The sequence below is a fragment of the Centroberyx affinis genome, unplaced genomic scaffold (assembly GCF_046629955.1).
Source record: "Centroberyx affinis isolate AG114_WGS23_722 - 3 ecotype Tasmania unplaced genomic scaffold, CSIRO-AGI_Caff_v1 ptg000166l_1, whole genome shotgun sequence".
In the NCBI taxonomy this organism is placed as follows: domain Eukaryota; kingdom Metazoa; phylum Chordata; class Actinopteri; order Beryciformes; family Berycidae; genus Centroberyx; species Centroberyx affinis.
In genome coordinates this window covers 181,787-201,085 of record NW_027278863.1, presented here as the reverse complement: position 1 = coordinate 201,085, position 19,299 = coordinate 181,787, and the positions used below count along the sequence as shown (strand labels likewise).

At 42.9% G+C, this 19,299-nt stretch overlaps 1 protein-coding gene across 1 annotated transcript in view; it reads left to right on the top strand.

Annotated features, from left to right (window-relative positions):
• Positions 1-19,299, top strand: part of LOC139656075 (dedicator of cytokinesis protein 9) — a 72,342-nt gene that overhangs the window by 36,484 nt on the left and 16,559 nt on the right. The window contains exons 3-26 of the mRNA XM_071533564.1: positions 1,041-1,130; positions 2,931-3,013; positions 4,193-4,262; positions 6,648-6,743; positions 6,983-7,117; positions 10,171-10,345; positions 11,440-11,492; positions 12,407-12,481; positions 12,590-12,730; positions 13,257-13,469; positions 13,667-13,789; positions 14,299-14,381; positions 14,839-14,961; positions 15,235-15,314; positions 15,442-15,629; positions 15,876-15,941; positions 16,053-16,145; positions 16,275-16,398; positions 16,596-16,714; positions 17,087-17,173; positions 17,351-17,440; positions 18,288-18,403; positions 18,977-19,046; positions 19,153-19,278. Of these exons, the coding sequence (XP_071389665.1) occupies positions 1,041-1,130; positions 2,931-3,013; positions 4,193-4,262; positions 6,648-6,743; positions 6,983-7,117; positions 10,171-10,345; positions 11,440-11,492; positions 12,407-12,481; positions 12,590-12,730; positions 13,257-13,469; positions 13,667-13,789; positions 14,299-14,381; positions 14,839-14,961; positions 15,235-15,314; positions 15,442-15,629; positions 15,876-15,941; positions 16,053-16,145; positions 16,275-16,398; positions 16,596-16,714; positions 17,087-17,173; positions 17,351-17,440; positions 18,288-18,403; positions 18,977-19,046; positions 19,153-19,278 (2,619 nt within the window). The remainder of the gene's footprint in view (positions 1-1,040; positions 1,131-2,930; positions 3,014-4,192; positions 4,263-6,647; positions 6,744-6,982; positions 7,118-10,170; positions 10,346-11,439; positions 11,493-12,406; positions 12,482-12,589; positions 12,731-13,256; positions 13,470-13,666; positions 13,790-14,298; positions 14,382-14,838; positions 14,962-15,234; positions 15,315-15,441; positions 15,630-15,875; positions 15,942-16,052; positions 16,146-16,274; positions 16,399-16,595; positions 16,715-17,086; positions 17,174-17,350; positions 17,441-18,287; positions 18,404-18,976; positions 19,047-19,152; positions 19,279-19,299) is intronic.

The following is a 19,299-nucleotide window of genomic DNA, read 5'->3' as shown; positions in this document are numbered from 1 at the left end:
TATTGTTTGGTTATATTTTTGCTGCAATTTGCAAGTCCTCTCTGCTGTGGGGTGTGAGGTGCTATTTGTGTTCTGCTTCCTGCAAGTAAAATTCTTGTAAAGAAAAATCCCCAGGGGGTCGAATGTCGGAAGAGAGCTCCAAAACACGTATTTTAACAGTTATTATCAGGAGGAATCTCCATCTTAATGAGATATTGTATGTCAAACACGGCTCGAAACTAGGTTACACTCCAAACTGGGATGAACTTGTCATAATGACTGAAGAACAACAGTAGGCGCTTAAAACAATATTTGTAGTTCTTGAATCCTCCCACATACTGGATCAAGAACACTGAATTTCTAGAATAGTCTCACTGATAAGTCAATTATAAAAGTACTCAAAGTGGATGCTTTCAAATTGGGAAAGCTGTCCTATCAGTAAAAGTTACTGAGATATTCTGGTGAATGAAATGCCTTAATAAAGGAAAAGAGAATTGTTTATTTTCATTTTAATGTACAAACCCTAAGAGCATACACTTTATACGCTTGATTATGTGTTTTTAAATCAAGCCAGGTAACAGCAAAGCCTTGAGCTTTGAATCCCCTCTGTGAACTTGCTGTGTGCCTTGTCGAGTTCAGACTGGAGCTTGTGGTCATTAGAGAAAGGCTTAAAGGAAGCATTAGAGGTGCTGAGATACTGATTCCTCCGAGAGCCTCTGTACACCGGTGGCAGAGAGCCAGACTCTGGGTGTGTCCATGGGTCCTGCAGCTTGACAATATGGACGAGCATCCTGCCTCCCTCACACTCTGCCCCTTTGAACCCTCAGAAAGACTTCAGCCCGTTCTCCAGCGTAGAATAATATTTAGAGGAACACTCAGTGCAATCATGTCCAGCTGAGGCCACATACTGTAGTGCTGGGAAAAGGTGTCGGGTTTGAGAGATGCCTTCCACATTTTGTTTTTTCATTTCGCTTTCAGTGTCGATCATGATTTGTTGTCCGTCGTAATTTTCCTATGCTTTATGTGCTTTAATTTTTCCATAAACTCACTTTTTTTCACAGATTTCCACGTTGAGACGCCAAGGAAGAACCCTCTACCCTACAGTGCCTGAAAATGCAGAGAAGGAGGCCCAGAGTCTGTTTGTCCAAGAGGTAGGCACCCACTTCAGAGCAATAAAAACTGCACCTTTGACCTGAGCATTCAGTGGTTTTATAGACGCTAAGGTCAAGTCAAGTCGAGTCAAGGTAATCTTTATTGTCTCAGAGAGAGAAAATTGTTTTGCAGTCGGGCATAAACACTCAAAAACCATACATCAGCACATTTACAAAACATAAAAACAAGTGAATAAGTAAAACATATAGTGAATAAGTGAAAACACTACAAAAAGATTAAAAACTGGCCATTCAAGTGTAGAAATAAGCACACAGATTACAATGGGTGTGAATGAATACTTAATCTGGAGAAGTGTATAGCAAGAACCTGAACTGGAAAGTCTGGTCCAAAAAACTGACAGAGAGAATGGAACTGGATCTGGCTATGTACTGCTGATGATGAGAGGTGATATTACTTGCAGTTGCACCACACACACACACACATGTTGACATGCTGCAGTATAGAGACATTAATGTGAGTCATCATGCAGGTTGTGACCTGGCAAACCGCAGCAGATCACGAGGCGTGGAAATGTTTGTTTAATGCGTCCAACTAAACAGAGCTTCCGTCTCACTTAGTGTATACTTTGTGACACAATGGGGTTTTATTGTTGAGTAACTGGCAACCAGGCTAATTATGGCTCATTTTTGGAGGCTGAATCCGGTCTGGACAATTTCTACTATATTTCTTTCAGTAACATCTATTTATGCCAGGGGACTAAGACATGATAAAGCGCAATTAATTTCCACAATCCACAGGCCTATCAAACTTCTGGTATTTTTCTCCAGACGTTTGTTTATAGTGCCTGTCTGTGCCGAGTCTTGAAAATGTCAGATTTTGCTTTGTGGTCTTCAAATAGTTCAACTGCGGTGTTGATGCTTGTCAGTATGATCATTTGTCTGGTCAAACATCTAAACTTGGGAATTATTTCCAGTCGGTGTAGATAATATGATGGATTATTGCTGTGTGTGGGGAAATGTATTTCCCCTAACCTGCACAGTATTTTACTGTCTGGCCCCTGCACACTGCTCTCACTGTCTTTTTAAGCCAGGGGCCAACTGGCTGCTCACAGTTCACCTTCCAGGTCAAAGGTCAGCATTTAGGGGAGTCCGGTCTTAAGTCATAAAGATACAAATCCTCATGGTCAGGTGTCGTGTGACATCACCAGGACAGCTGTGGCGATTGACCCAGCAAGAGCCTCTCTCTCTGTTTCCTATCGCTCTCCCGATCAGGTTGCATTCAGACTCCCTGTCAGAGCGTTTCTTGTAAACGGCACGCATTTCTGTATAATAGATACCAGTGTGCTGTTCTATCACTGCTGACTTTAACAATGAACAGATGTCTTCTTTCCAAACCAGGGAGATAGAGATACACTCCCTCCCAGTTTATGCTGGTGAACTTATGTGGTCAGTGCAAGTGTGCACACTCACCTTAAACCTGCTTTTTCTTCAATGACTATGACTTGTTGTATCTAAAAGATGATCTTTTGTTTTAATGTGATTTTGCCTCATTGTGATTCATGTCAGGCATACTGTAAGAAAATATTTCAGCATCCACTACATGTCAACACAAGTCAACACTGTCAACACCCTTTGAGGGTTCCCTTTCTCCTGCAGATGCTCTAATCTGATTGGACAGAGAGAAGAGGATTATCAGACTGTAAGGCTGTGTTAGACTAGAGAACCTTACATTATATTATACCACAGCCCCACGTTACTGTACAGTATGGGAATGACACGTGTTATAGGCCTATTTAGAGAGCAGATTGTAATTCATTGATTCCCCTTGTGTTTTCTCAGTGCATTAAGACCTACAACTCTGACTGGCACGTCGTCAACTACAAGTATGAGGACTATTCTGGGGACTTTCGACAACTTCCAAAGTAAGTCAGTCGTAAACAATCACAACACTATCTGCACTGAGGTAATGCGGCAGCATGTCATGACATCCTTCTGCTGGTGGGCAAGTAAGAACAACTACCAGGTGTGATGCCTGGATGCCAGAGATTTCAAAGTAAAAATCATGTGCAACCACACAATCACACAAAATATCTTCAGTGTTGTCAGTTTACCCTTGTCACGTTTGTTCATAGCCTACTCTTGGAAAGATGTTGTCATCACTCCATCCAGGGGTTTTTTTCACTACAACAATAGAGTGTTTCCTATTTACGTCACACTAAATATTCCTTGATTTCTGCCCGTGTGGAAACCACCCTCGCTGTCGGGAGACTGTCATCGGCTCCAGCCTCTTCCCTGAAGAATATCAGTTTTACTGTCAGTATGTTGGAATAACCTTGAGGTGACAGTGACACTGAAACCTTTTGTCACGTTTCTCGGGAAGTTTCTGGAAGCGTCTAGGGAAGTTAAAACAATACACTGTGACGTGGTTTCCCTGTTTAAATCTACATGCTATTTCCAGTTATAGTGATATTTACCTTTGGCTCATTTTCATTTTCCAGCATGCGCACCGTGACACGTCGACGAACAGTCATGTGCTGATCTTAACTGCTCCTGGAATTTGCATTTACCGCTGGCTTTCTGGCTTTTTTCCTGACTCTATTAAGATAATTGCAAAATACGCAATATTCCCTATTAAAAAAGATGACATAAACATGAGGAAAAATCGCATTATCTCAGTCACCCCACTTAAGACCACATGTGTTAAAAAGATTTTCAGAGTGACGAAAGCCAAATGAAAGCAAATTAGTAACATCACCATGGATATCTAGGACAGCCAGTATTGGTTCATTACTGTTAATATGTGAATCCACATGGGAAATTGCTCACCAAAAGAAAATTTTCCTTTATCACCTTGCAACCAAATAGGACTGGCTGAAACTTTGACTCTTTGCTTTAATGATGGAAACCTGACTTTGGTTTTTGTAAACCAATTACCAAAGTGCCATTTATTTATGTTTTTACTTTTATACGTTTATCTGATGATGACACTGCTCATCTGGGGGAGTAATCTGTAATCTGTAGTCCTTTATTAACTTTGTGTTGTTTTGTCATATCTTTAATACATAGATGCCTCTTAATGGGAATTAATTGTATTTTAACAGCAAAGTGTCCAGACCAGATAAACTGGCTGTCCATGTGTTTGAAGTGGATGAGGATGTTGACAAAGATGAGGTGAGTAACTTTATATCCAGCTGTGCTTCATCACCAGTGTGTAGAATGAATCTTTAATGATTTTTTCATCATTTGGTATTCAAGACAGAATAATGGACTGGTTGCAGTGTTCATCTCACACCTGAGGAATCCTTTTTCCAGATTACATTTTCACTCAGAATCATCAAATCTTCCAAAGAGAAACCTAGGCCTTTAAAACTTGCAGACAACTACACTAAATGTAGCTTATTCCAGTCATCATTTTCGCCCGGGGGAATGGATTTTGCTTTCCTGTTTTCATTACAGTTATTAGAGAGATGAAGGCATTTTTGTTTTAATAGTTCATTTTAATGCCAAGGATTAAGTGCAATTAGCACTTTGTCTCAAAAGGTTCTGGGTTCCTCCCCTTTTTTCTCATGATGAAGTGTTCAAGGCTCCAGACAGTGCAACATTTGGATCTATTCATCCTCTGCTAATTTATGTAATTTTGTGACTGACCGGGTGTGTATGTGTGAACTGGGTAAATGAGTATTTGTTGGTTTTGGAATGGCTTGTGGGAGCGCACAACAAGGAGGATAGAGACTTAACTTTGATGGGAGGCTTTTCCGGTTGAGAGTCTTCAAAGCAACAAAGACAATGAAAAGCTGTGGATGATACTGTTGTTATCTAACAGGCTACATGGTCATGCTGCCTGATGAGATGTATGATGATGAAAGTTGGCTGGACCAACCCTCTTCACATGCAATGTCAAACTGTGCCCCCTATAGGCAATTGAACATTTGCTGAGATGGGGTTTGAGAGCAAACAAGAGAGCAAATTAAATATTTCTGTTCCCTCTAACTGTGTGTTGTTTAATGCAGCTGTGATTGAGGAAAGTGCTTTCTTTAGAGCATGAGGCTGTGCCAGGTCGTCATGGGTCAGGGCCTTGTCCTGCTCAGCCTCACAGTCCACCTCCCATCTGACAGGAGAGGGGCGTTTCATCAGAGCTAATGACACGATCCTTCCCAAATCACCCTTCACTCACCATGTACCTCTCTCTCTCTCTCTCTCTCTGGCCTCCATCACTCCACAGCAGTCTCTACAAGATATCAAGGTTGCCTGTGCAGACGAAAGAAAAGGAATTGAACTCTTCCCCTGAAATCCCCAGAATAAATCATTTAGTGTAATGCTGGAAACTTTAAACACTACCTAATAGCACAGGCAATTGATTGTGTGTTTTGGATCTCGTGTGATATGGCTAGTCTTCTCTCTGTCTGACTGTAGTTTAGCAATGCAACAGTTTGGTTTGTTTTTTTTGCTGTTTCCTGACAAAATGTTGTGCAGCAAATTGGAGTTCAGAGAGAGTGAACCCAGTGATTTGTCTGCCTCTCTGGGGAACGGTGAATATTGTCTAGACATTGATGAGAAGAAGCAGGCCATGAACCTTTCCAGATGCTTCTCAGATCACTCCCCAAGACATGCTGAAAATATTCTAAATGCTGCCAACACTTTTACTGTATGACAGAAGGAAAAGAATCGATGCTAGAATGTGACATCTTGAAAGTCCATTCGCTGTTGTCAGAGTGTAAAAGTGTCTGGGATGCAGTTCCTCGCTGTAGTCCTTCAGAGACGGGCAGCATAACCGCTCATGACACCTCTTCTGTTCATGCACAGCTGATCTAAAGCAGGGCAGGGCTGCACAGTTTGTGCCCCATCTCCTCTTCCGTCACCTAATTGGTTTATTGACGCAGATCATTATAGCCGGTGGATCAGAGATGGCAGCCATGTGTTTGTTCATGTGTGATCTCTGCCAGGGAAGGAGGTGATGTCACGCTACCCGCCTTAGACGTGAGGGACGATAGGGTCGATTTGGTCATGGATCTGTGGTGAAGATCGAGATATTTATTTGAGTTCATGGTCATAGTTTGTTGAATGTTCCTCTGCCTGCTTGTTTGGACTTAGATAGACCTACAACATGCTGGGCTCCGAGTCATATCAAACCACAGGATCGAGGGCCTTGTGATGTGCAGAGTTAAGCAAGGTTTTGGCAGGATGTGTTAAATGTGTTGATGGTGCAGCACTGCAAAAAATATCAAACTTAACAAGTCATTTAGTCTAGTAGAATCTTCTTGAAACAAAATCTGCCAGTGGGGTTGAGATAATTTCACTTGTTTCCAATGCAAATCAGTTTGCTTCAAGAATTTCCTTGAATCAAGTGACATTATCTTGATACTAGTGGAATGATTTGCCTTTCAGCCTTTCATTTCAAAACATGAGTGAAAATAAGTGAAATTATCTCACCCCATTGGTAGATTTTTTTCACATTTAAGGAATCAATGGATAAAATAACTAACTTTTTTTTTTTGCAATGTGCACAGTACGGGTGTGTTTTGAACGTGTCTGATCTCATGTCTTTGTCTCCTGCAGGACACGGCCTCCCTGGGTTCCCAGAAAGGCGGGATCACCAAGCATGGCTGGCTGTACAAAGGCAACATGAACAGTGCCATCAGTGTCACCATGAGGGTGAGCCAGTGGTGATACCAACATAAGTGTACAAATGACTAAAATTACTGATTACATCCTGCGTACCAATTATGTGGTAATGGTGAGGAGTTTTGTGTCCACACACTTAACAGGAGGATGTAGATTTCTGCCAGGAACTTAATATTATATAATATTGAGGATGTGGACTTCCAAGCAACGTTTCCTGAAATTGTTATCAAAACTTTGCCGTTTATTTTATTTTCCTCTCACCGTTTCAGTCTTTCAAGAGGAGGTATTTCCACCTAACCCAGCTGGGGGACGGCTCTTACAATTTAAACTTCTACAAGGATGAGAAGATCTCCAAAGAACCCAAAGGAACCATTTTCCTGGACTCCTGTATGGGTGTGGTTCAGGTACAGTCTGAAATACTCCTCTGACTTCTGATCTCTGGCAGAATGGCAGCGATTGTTATACTGTAGCATACCTATCCCCGCCAAACGGGATATCCATGTTGGCTCAGTAGTAGTCTTGTTGCTTCGGGAGCTCAGGGTCTTGGGTTCACGCCTGGATCCCCACCGGACGTTAAAATACTAACATTTACCGGGAATAAGCTGAGTTTACGGACATACCTAGCTACTTCCTTTCCACTTCTCCCTTAAAATGTATTTTCCAACATGCAGGGCAGAATTGGATGTGACAACACAAATTGCACTAGCAGTGTCGGGCTGCTGCTGAAATGTTTCTCCCTGTATCTGTGCGACCCTCTCTTCTTGTCCATTGCCCTGAAACCTGAGCTCTCTCTTCCGCCTCCCCTCCCCAAGGTCATCCTCTACTGCTGACTCTCAGCTGCTGAAACAAGGTGAATGCTGACGTCACACCGCTGTGCACTTGGCAGCAGCATCACAATCAATACCACATGCTAGCAGATGCGTGTGTAGCCCAAGACAGGACTGGATGCCTCATTGTCTGTCGATCATGCAAATAGACGGAAAGGTCCTGTTTTATTTTTACTGATCGAACCACTCAGCTGGTATTCATCAGATATCTGTGATGGAATCGGTTACAAGAATGGAGGTTGAGCGTTGAGCCAGGACTGCCGGGGGTGAATTTAGTCTTGGAATGGCTTAGGGGGTTTGGAGGTTTCAGTCCAGTCAGATGAGAGACAAAAACAGATTGCCTTTTTTCTCCTCAGGGTCCATTCTTTAAAGAGGAAAGGATGTTCCTGTGTGTGATGTGACTTTGAGCTTCACAAGCAGGTTTTTTGCACCATTCTGTCGTCTCTGGCAGGAGATAGTCAATTATCCCTTGATCATGACACAGAGCCGTTACTTTTATCTAAAAATTTAAAAAAATGCTGTGTTGGCGTTGATAAGACTACTGCTAATTAGCCCTAAAGTCGGTCAACACATTGCGCGGCCTCGGTTATATCATGTTCTGCTCTGTTGAGTTGATCTAAAGTCTCAACCGCAGCAACTGCTCTAGGTATGGATCTGCAGATGTTTAACTCTGCTGTTGTAATGGCATGTGGAGTGATGTCACACTCCGCCTCAAGCTGCTATAGCACACTCTGTCCTTTGTGTGTTTGAGTGTATATTGGCTTTTTAACAAACACACAAAATCAATTATCTCATGTTAATTCTATCTGTATTTCTCTCTGTTTCGGTCTTTCTCTCGCTCATTCACACACACGCGCCCTGAATTGTTCTACCTGCCGTCTGTGTGTCCAGCCATTCCCTTTAACTGCACTCACTCCTCTCCCTATACTCACATTTTCCACGATTGTTGATACGGAATCGGAGGGAGCAACTAACCTCTAACCCTATCTTGGTTCCTCTCCCACCTCTGCCATATTTGATGAATTTGCACAGCTGCAGTCCCAGCAGGTTAAGCATGTGTCCCCGCTGGCCTACGAGGATTGAATCCCGCCAGAGTTTCTCTCTCTACTCACTCACTGTCTAAATGGACTCATTTCACTGAGGATCTGAGAAACGATGCTATTCAGGGAATTAAGATGGTCTTCCTATCTGTCAGACGATTAGAATAACTCTGTCGATCAAGACTCCAGTTTTATTTCTGACCCAAACACCCTGTCTCCTCCCCCCCACCCAAAAAAAAAAATAAAACCCTCATGTTTACTCAGCAAGCCTTGAGATAATGACTCTCCCTCCCAATTACTCCCACTCTGCTGTTTCAACAGTTCAGCCAGGCTATAGCGATAACCGCGGCATAACAATCCACTTACTGCTGACAATAATAATGAGATGACTTCCCCGTCCCTATAAAGAAACCCCGCTTGGATGTTTTATTGGAATCTATAAGCGACAAAATCCTCGGCAGTGTCGCAGCAGTGGCTAAATCAGCAGTTGTAGGTTTATGAATGGGCTTTAATGGAGATATGCTAAAGCCCAAATGGTACAGTGACATCACTCTTCCTGGCTGGTTTGGAGGTCGTAGTTCAACTCCGCAGCTCCGGCCCAGTACTGTTGACTCCGCTCAGCTCTGCAGCCCCGGTCTCTTTAGAAAAATCTCTGCTCCAGTCCTGGCAGAGCGGGAGGCTTTGTTACGCATATGGAAATACTCTCTCCCTCCACAACTCGCTTTCTCCATTCACTCTCTGTGGCAGTAAAACTAGGTCTGGGTCTAACTGCCCACCTCTCTCCAAAACAATGACACACTTTTTATAGATTTTTATTAGCTAAATAATGGAATTTTGAGTACGGTATATTGGGATTGAATATTTACTGTATGTACACCCATCCATTTTGCAAATTCACAGTGTTTTTGTAGGCTCAAAGGGCTTTTATGACAGTTACTTAATATAGGAAAACCGCCACACACACAGAAAGACTCAGAAAAGGAGGAAGAAAGGCAGAAGGCTACTAAGAAAGGAAAACAGTTTCTGCACGCTTCATCGAAGCAAAAAAAATACATTTTTTGACATCTAAAAATCCCAAAACATGATAAATTGAAATATACAATTTCCAGTGAGGGAGAGGATTTGTTTTCAGTAAATCTGTCGTAGGAAATCCTTGAAACAAATCATAAAACTGAGCATCTACTGCCTTCTGGCGAGTTAGATGTTAACTTTGGAGAGTGACATGGAACATTCTTTCAGCCCCTGCCATGTTCACAGTTGGGCATTTGTTTTTCAAATGTGAAAAACTAAACTTAGTCAATCAATCATTCAGTATGAAGCACTAACACACACTTGGCCCGCATGTAACCTCCCACTTTTCAATAACAGAAATCTCTGTGCTGTCTAGTACTTCTGTACTTTTGAATTGTTTTCATGTTCAGAGTGTGGTCCCGTTATTGCAGACAACTCTTGACCTTTCATAACATTCATGTTGCTTTTTCTAACTCCCTCACTGAAATCCAGTACGACCTCAAACAGTGGTGCTTTCACTGAGTCCTCTCCTCCTCTTTTTATCTAATCTCCTCTGTTTCTCCTGTGTTTTTGCTGCAGAACAACAAGGTTCGGCGGTTCGCATTCGAGCTGAAGATGCAGGATAAGAGCACCTACCTGCTGGCTGCTGACAGTGAAGGAGAGATGGAGGAATGGATCAACACGCTCAACAAGATCCTGCACAGCAGCTTTGAGATTGCCATGCAGGAGAAGAGGAATGGAGACATTCATGATGGTGTGTGTGCGAGTGTATGTGTGTCCGTCCGTCTGTTCTTTTCTTTCCAAGGCTTGTGGGATGAACAGCACAAACAAGAAAAGGAATTATATTTTGTGTTAGCCCAGTCAAAATATTATCCACCTTTCTCTCAAACCTGGAAATGTGCTTCTCATAGTGTTGTAATATAAAGAAAACATCCAGGGTTCACTTAAGAGTCTTTTTTGCAGACTGAAATCTGTCATAGACAAAGACAGTTGTCTTTGGCTTAATGCTCACACTGGCTCCTGCTGCAGTATGTAAAGAATGTATATTGAGGGTTTTGCTTCTTAAAAGTAGCTGAGCTAGTCCAGATAACATGGTCTACACATACAGAACGAAAGGCTTCATTCCAAAATGATATATATCCATTTTGGATATATTTTGGATGGTTTGCTTATTGGTCATTTCTCAATATTTTGTAAATACAACTGATTATAGGAGCTGAAATGGTACTTTTTTTATTATGATGAATAATAACTTCAATGATTATATCAATAATAACTCCAACCATACTTGGACATCAGGCAGATCAACACATCATTACTCAAACATCAGTGTACATACTTTAGTGTGTATAAATCAGATGTTGTTGGTCCACACCCCCTTCCATTAGCTGTGGCTCAGTTCTCCCCGGCTTCTTCCCTGGCCCTCTCTGTCTAGTCTGTGGCGATGCGATACTGGACCACCCAGGCTTTTAATACTCACCTCCTGTCTCATAGGAGGCCTGGTGCTCGGAGGAAAGAGGCTGAATGCGTCTGCACAAAACGCTCCACTAATCTTCCTAACTCCTCAGCTTTTATTAATCACGCTATGCATGGGAAAAAAAACCCCAACAACCCCGCTTGAAGAGTGTCTGGGATCTGGGAGCTTTCTTGCAGCTCGGCATCAGGACCGGTCTCCCTCTCAGTCCTTACTGATTCCTGTACAGCTGAATTACTGTTTACTGAACATAACATGTTAGTGAGCGATTAAGGAGGTTTTGTGGTAGTGACAACAATGTTGCAACACTAGGGGTTTGTTTATCCACCGCATCTTTGGCCTGCTTCCAATGATTTCTCTTTTTTTTTTCCTAGATGATGAGCTTGGAAAGTCAGACAGCTCCTCTGGGAGCATGGACAGCTTTCAGGTAGGCTCTACTTTCACTGATTGGATGATCATACATTAGAATCTAGACTTGCTTCATGTAAAGCATCATCAGTTGGAGTTGCACCATGAAAACTTAACTGAGGTAGAGAGGAAGAAGGCCTTTGTTACCACAATCACATGGATTTAATTTATATTTAAGACTTACTGGTTACACACCTCATTTCCCAATCATTTGTTTTTTTGTTCTGAACATTAAACATACAGCTGCTGTTGTGGTGTGATAAACCAAAACCTCTCAGAGAGTAAATCCATTGCATGACTTTTCCATTCAGAACATTGGGTCTTCTGCAACAACCGCAACATCTGCAAATTGGACATCAGGGTGCTAAGGAGCAAGTGTCTAGATAGACTTTCACTCCAAGATGAAATATCCATCAGTGGAAAAAATTGACACCTACTATAACAAAATGAATGTCAGTATTCATATGCATACCTGGACATTAAGCACAGTATAGGTGTTTTGAGGATAGAACCTTCTGTGGTTTTGTAATGAAATATTGACTGATGACTTTCAGGTAGTTTTTCCAAAATGGATATTTGGCATTTTGGAAGGAAACTCTTCATATGCTGTTATAGTGCTGAGTGGCAGGCTATAGTTAAGCCATATGTGCATGGAAAGTGGTGGTAACAGTTAACTGGAAAACAGCTTGACAGGTTGTGCTGTGCTGCACTGAAACGTATTCACTGGTACCACCTGACTCTCACCGCTGGGCCTGTCTGCCCCAGCTTGACCAGCTTGTAAAATGCAAAGCCTCATTTCCAGATGGACGCAAATGAAAGGAATTGTCCTAATGATAAAACCAGTTGAAAATGAAAATCTCTTGAATAGTGCTTCTGCCTATTGAGCAAGGTTGCGGTTTGAGTCGAATGAGAAAGTACCTTTCTTATCCTCAGAGCGCACGAGATATTGAATCCAAGATGAGGAACGAAACCAGATTGAAGCTGTTCACCCTGGACCCCGACACACAGGTAATTAAATGTAAAGCTCAGAGAAATTCAATTATTCCCTTGTGCTAATAAGATAAAACGTAACATTACCTAATGTAATGTAACCTGCCTGCCTTTTACTCTCCTCAGAAACTAGATTTCTCAGGAATCGAGCCGGACATAAAGCAGTTTGAGGAGAAGTTTGGCAAGCGCATTCTGGTGAACTGCAATGACCTTTCATTCAATCTGCAAAGCTGCGTGGCCGAGAACGAGGAGGGACCAACAACGAATGTAAGATTTATCTTTTTCTGGCCACAATGAATAACACAAATATCATTAACCACCCTGAATAACGAGGCTAATGACAGGATGTGATGGTTTGTCATATTGGCCGGATGGCATCCCCTCATTATTTGTGGAGCTGAAGGGCTAGGTTGGCATGGCAACCAGGCTAGAGGCTCAGTAATGGCGAAGGATCTGTCTAATGGAGTCTGATGTCCTGCTGTCCCTCCCAGCAGAAACTGTCTGTTAAAGACTCAACATGCTCCGTCTCCACAGAGACACTGTGATACGACACAAACACACACGCACACACACACTCACGCACACACACACACACACTCACAAATGCAGAGCAGGCGAGCAGGCACTGGGAAGAGTTGTGTGCTCACTCAGCTCCCTCCACTGAAATTAAATTGGAATAGATACTATATATTAGATTCAGTATATCTGTAATTACTGTCTGGCGCACTGGTTGATTAAAAAAAAAAAAGATTGTTGTTGTTCTGATGCAGCTTCTCCTCTGTTCCTTCTCCAGGTGGAGCCATTTTACGTCACTTTGTCGCTGTTTGACATCCAGAACAGCAGAAAGATCTCCTCTGACTTCCATGTGGACCTAAACCACCCGTCCGTCAGGGTCATGGTGGCCAATTCCAACAGCCAGTACATGAATGGGGGTGGGGACACACTCCATGGGGGGCAGCGACTGGTCCACAGTGTGCCAGAGGCAGCCATGCAGTATCCCAGACAGGTAAAAAAAAAACTCCAAAAACCTGACCCGCTTGTGAAAACCAGACAATGCTTGTTTTTATTCAGATTTGGATCCAGTATCCCACCCAGCTCAGCAGCTTGCACCATGCCGATGTGGCACTGGTTTTCTATTCAGATCTGGACATACATATTTATATCTGTTCTAACATTTTCTGTTGGAACATGTTGTCACCACAGGGAGTGTTCTCCGTAACATGCCCACACCCAGATATCTTCCTGGTGGCTCGCGTAGAGAAGGTCCTTCAGGGGGGAATCACCCACTGTGCCGAGCCTTACATGAAAAGTTCAGACTCCACCAAGGTATTGACCCACCCACAACCACACACACACACACCCAGATCAGCAGCCTCCTTACCAGGTGGCGTGTCGCCCCATGCTCAGCAGATTGCATTAGATTATTCCACATGATAGATGATCAAATCATCCTTGTTTCAAGTGCTGACCAGTCGCACAAACACTCAACACAAACATTGGCTTTGGCTGTACAAATGTGGTTATGCACCATGGAGAGGCTACAGTGGGTAGTAATGCGATTCAGGAGAGAAAAAATACATTTGTGTGTGTATGTGTGCATGTGTGTAAGGGAGTGAGTGTCTGAGCATCTGTGTATCTGGGTGTGTGACCGTCTTCACGCACATGGAAGAGTGTGTGTGTGTAAGGAGTGCATATTCTCGAGACTTGTGTGTACCTGTGTTAAGATTGGCAGCATGCTGAATATGTTAGAGTGCTGAAAGTGCTGAGAGCCATCTTTGTCTTTGTGTGTCTGAGCAGTGAGGCTCCAATCCCACTTTGTTCTTCTCTTCCACCAGGTGGCACAGAAGGTCCTGAAAAATGCCAAGTTGGCTTGTAGCCGGTTAGGCCAGTACAGGATGCCTTTTGCCTGGGCAGCAAGGTACTTTCTGTTCTTTAACAAGGAAGAAATGTATCCGGTCTGTATGTGTGTGTGTAATGTCTGGTGAGAGATGGAATTGTTTGGATTTAATACTGAGAAAAAACATTTTGCTCGTAAGCTTTTCATCACACAATTTATGTACTTTTCCACTGGGGAAACAGCACTTAAATACCACACACACACACACACACACACACACACACACACACACACACACACACAAACACACACACACACCAGCAGTGTAGTGCAGCCTTTCAGGAAGACTGCATGTGTTCTGTCTCTGGCCAGTGAAAAATTAACATCCAAAGACTGTTCATAGAGTCAAGTCAAGTTTTAATATCAAGTCAGTTTATTTATACAGCCCTTTAGCCCAAGCATTTTGTTCATACAGGCAGGGAGACAGGTATGTGAGGGATGTGAGAGGTATTTCTGACTCAACCTTACTCTCCTCCAGGCCTCTGTTCAAAGATGCTTCAGGGACGCTGGACAAAAGTGCGCGCTTCTCCGCCCTCTACAGACAGGACAGCAACAAGCTGTCCAATGACGATATGTTCAAACTGTTGGCTGACTTCAGAAAGTTAGTAACACTCCTCTATTATCAATGATCTGATCAGTCTGAATTATTGTTAGAATGAGTTGAGCTTCAACAAAGAATCTATGTGTCTATAGGTTGTACTTTGGAAAATGCATGTTAGTTTTGAAAGCCTGTAAGAAGTTTGCTCACCTTTGCAAATATTGTGCTATACACTTCTGTCCTGTTCAATTCCAGGCTGCCTGCCTGTTTTCCATTTAGTCTTAGGTAGAGGATAACAAAGGCTTAACTGGTGCTTATTTTCCTTCCTTTCCTCAGGCCAGAGAAGATGGCCAAGCTGCCTGTAATCTTAGGAAACCTAGATGTTACCATTGACAATGTAGCCCCTGACTTGACAAGTAAGCCCTCCAAATTCAATACATCCAGCCGACATGAAAGATGAAAGCTTTCACTGTGCCGGCCAGATCAGTCACATTGTCTGCAGGCTGTTTATTTGGTCTCCCTCCCTCCTGCTTCTGTGTGTAGATTGCGTTACCTCATCCTACATTCCTGTGAAGCAGTTTGATATCAGTGAGAAGACCAACATCTTCTTTGAAGTGGAGGAGTTTGTGCCGTGCATAGCCAAATGCTCCCAGCCTTTCACCATCTACAACAATCACCTCTATGTCTACCCAAAGCACTTGAAGTATGACAGCCAAAAGTCTTTCGCAAAGGTATTATAAACATTGACTTTACAGTGTTGTTTTAGAGGTTCATTTACACTTGAAATAGAATTAGGATTTTTTTTGTCTCCTATTAATGTTAAGAATGTTTACACACAGTACACTATAAATATTGTAACTGCACAGCTTTTGCACTAACTTTCTTTAGCAGAGACACTTTGCTTGAAATCTGCAGCAGAAGTTTTCCCTTGTAGTGTGTCTAACTGGGTCAGCTTTGCTCACCGTGTCTGTCCTCAGGCTAGAAACATAGCTGTCTGCATCGAGTTCAAGGACTCAGATGAGGAGGAGGCTGTTTCACTTAAGGTAAACTCATATTCACATATCTCCTGGCGGTGTTCCCTGCTCATGAGTTTCAGGACAAAGTATAACCTCACCAGTCACAGGAGTCAACTAACTATTGTAATCATTCCTCAGTGCATCTATGGCCGACCTGGAGGACCCTTGTTTACCAAAAATGCCTTTGCTGCAGTATTACATCACCAGCACAACCCCGAGTTCTACGATGAGGTAAGACGCCCCGTGTCAAGCGACTTCACGCACACACACACAGCCTCGGTGATGTGTGGTGTGCAGATGAGGCAGTAGCATGTGTGTTTGTTCATCCGATGACTCTGTGTTTTTGTTCTTGTCGCTTAGTTTAAGATCGAGCTGCCAACCCAGCTCCATGAGAAACACCATCTGCTCTTCACCTTCTACCATGTCAGCTGTGATAGCAACAGCAAGGCCAGCACTAAAAAGAGAGACATGGTTGAGGCACAAGGTAAGCTCTCGACCTTAGGACACCGAATCTCCATTAGATCTCAACATAGACTTACACAGTTATTTCCACTAAATTCTCTCTATTTTCTCCTTGACTGGTCTTTGTGCCAGAAGCGGTTCTTCTGTGTATTCTGGTTGTTATTGTCGTGGAGTGCCATGCTGTTGGGTGATAACCTTCTCTCCTGTCCCTGACCCCAGTGGGTTACGCCTGGCTCCCCTTGCTGAAGGATGGCCGGATGATCATGAATGAGAGTCACGTCCCTGTGGCTGCCAACCTGCCTGCTGGATACCTCAGCTGTCAGGAGGGAGTCAGCAAGGTAATGTGCACCTTCACCGAGGGTGAAGTGAGGACGTCCCAGATTTGGTTAAGTGGTTAAAGGTGATGGCTTGGTCCTCTGCTCAGGGGGTATAAGGATATGTTGTCCTTTCTTTTTTATTCCTCAAATACCGCAAAGCTGAATTAAGTGTTCTGGAGATGTTTTGGAGATGACAAGACAGAGGGCCACAAGCCACAACCCACAGTGTTAAAAATGTGACACTATTAGTGGGATATGAAAAATTACAGCAAGTGGCCAAATGTCTGTAAAGATAAAGGCATGAAGATATTTTCAAATATGCACTGAATTATTGAGTAAATGTATATTTTTCAAAGGAACCCCAATCTTTGTTTTGCTGTTTCATTATCGCAGCATTCAGGTCCTGAAATCAAATGGGTGGATGGAGGCAAGCCTTTATTCAAGGTGTCCAGTCACCTTGTGTCCACTGTCTACACTCAGGTCAGTTAATGTTTAGTAAACTATGATTGTAGTAGTGCTGCTAACCAGTTAAAGTAGTGATTTAGTCTGCATCCTTTGAAATCGTTTTCTCACTTCTGACTTCATGCTGTGATTACATTACAGCCCAGCACCTTGAAATAACCTCATGCGTTCTGCTTTAATTTCTCTCCTCTGTAGGATCAACATTTGCACAATTTTTTTCACCACTGTCAGAGCGTGGCATCTGCAGCACAAGTATCAGGAGGAGAACTGGTCAAATACCTGAAGGTAAAGCAATGACACAAGAACACAAAGACTAAGGTGGAACGGTCCCTTTTCCCATGTCTCAGTCCCAGCTGTCTGCTTACCTGTCTGTCTGTCTGTCTCTCTCTTTCTGTCTCTCTCTTCTTCTGTGGTGCTGATGATCCAGCTGCCACGCATCACTCACTCTCTTATCTCTGCTCTGATTTCCTCGGGATATTTGGAAATTAGTGTTTGTTTATTCTGGGCAGGGTGGGACAATGTTAACATGACTGTAGCCTCCAATCCATGGGAATCTCAGTCCACTGTCCCCGCTGCTGGACATTGACATGGAGAGAGACACTTGGTTCAGTGTATCTCTTGGGTGCTAATGTAAACACGACAGTGCGCACAAACAATGGCCAGAGGGTCAAATGCGAGGTCAGGTGGAGCAGCCGTGTTGACTGGCAGCTTGCCAAATGACTTGGCGGGCCGTGTGTTGGTGTCCTGCACACAGGTAGTGATGCACCGGTGGCCACGCTCTGCCTTGTTCCAGGAACTGGACCGTAAGGTGTGGGCCATTAACACAAGGTTGTTCTCTCATGTCCTCTTGTTGTTGTTATTAGATTAGTTTCCTCTTGCGTCATGCTGTATTAGCTTTCACTCTTCTTTGTCGGAGCAGCAAGGATATTCAGAGTCTGATGGAATATGACCTGAAGCACCTTTCCCTTTTTGGATTACATCCTAACCCATCACAATATGTAAACGCTAGACATCACTGTTTTACACATTTAATCTCCTCATTATGAGTCCACAATGTGCTAGTAATTTTCTATTATGGGACTGTACTCTTCATATACACAACTCTTTGATATTGCACCATTTTGTCACTCAGAGTCTTCATGCCATGGAGAGTCATGTGATGATCAAGTTCCTGCCCACCATCCTGAATCAGCTGTTTCGGGTGCTGACCAGTGCCACCCAAGAGGACGTGGCTGTCAATGTCACCAGGCAAGTGCTCTTGGTCTAATTAAAAAAAAATATGTCTTTGACTTAATCCATGTCCATGGTTGGATTATTGAAATTATGATAAATTCTGATAAAAACCTTGTAACTCAGTATTGGTGATTTTCATGTTTTCACTTCAGTTGAACGATTACATGATCTTCTGTGTGTAGAGAAAATTCTCCTATCCTGTGGTTTATCAAGCTAAAAACAAGGCTGCTTTGCTTAGCTCCTGAAAAGTTGACATTGTGGAGATACAAGGTTCACGTGACAATCGACAAACTGGAATTAAATCTTTAGTGTTCATACCATGGATATCTATAGAAAGTAGCTTTTGATATATCCCATAAAAATAAAATTGATTTCGGCAGCATTTTTCAATAAATAACTTTTTTTTATGAAACCCAACTTTTGCTTTGAGATTTTGCTTTGAACATAACGTTTGTGTGTAAGAACCTTTTATAAATGAGGCCTCTAGTCATCTCTACTCTGTCTGCTGTATATGATTTGACCTGACAACTCCACCCTTCAGCACTGTACAAATATGTTTCCGCTGACATGCTTTGCTGTTCCTTGTAGAGTCATGATTCACATCGTTGCCCAGTGCCATGAGGAGGGGTTGGAGCACTACCTGAGATCATACGTAAAGGTAAAATTCACAGCTCATCTCATACTGTATATCCCAACTCCTCGATATCTATACATTTTTGTAGCACTAGAGAACTGATGTGGCTCTCTATGTGTCTCTGGTGCAGTATGTTTTCAAGACAGAGCCACACACAGCCTCCACCACCAGAACAGTGCATGAGGAGTTGGCCAAAGCCATGACCGCTATCCTGAAGCCTTCCACTGACTTCCTCACCAGCAACAAGCTGCTCAAGGTAACACACTTGTACCGTTTA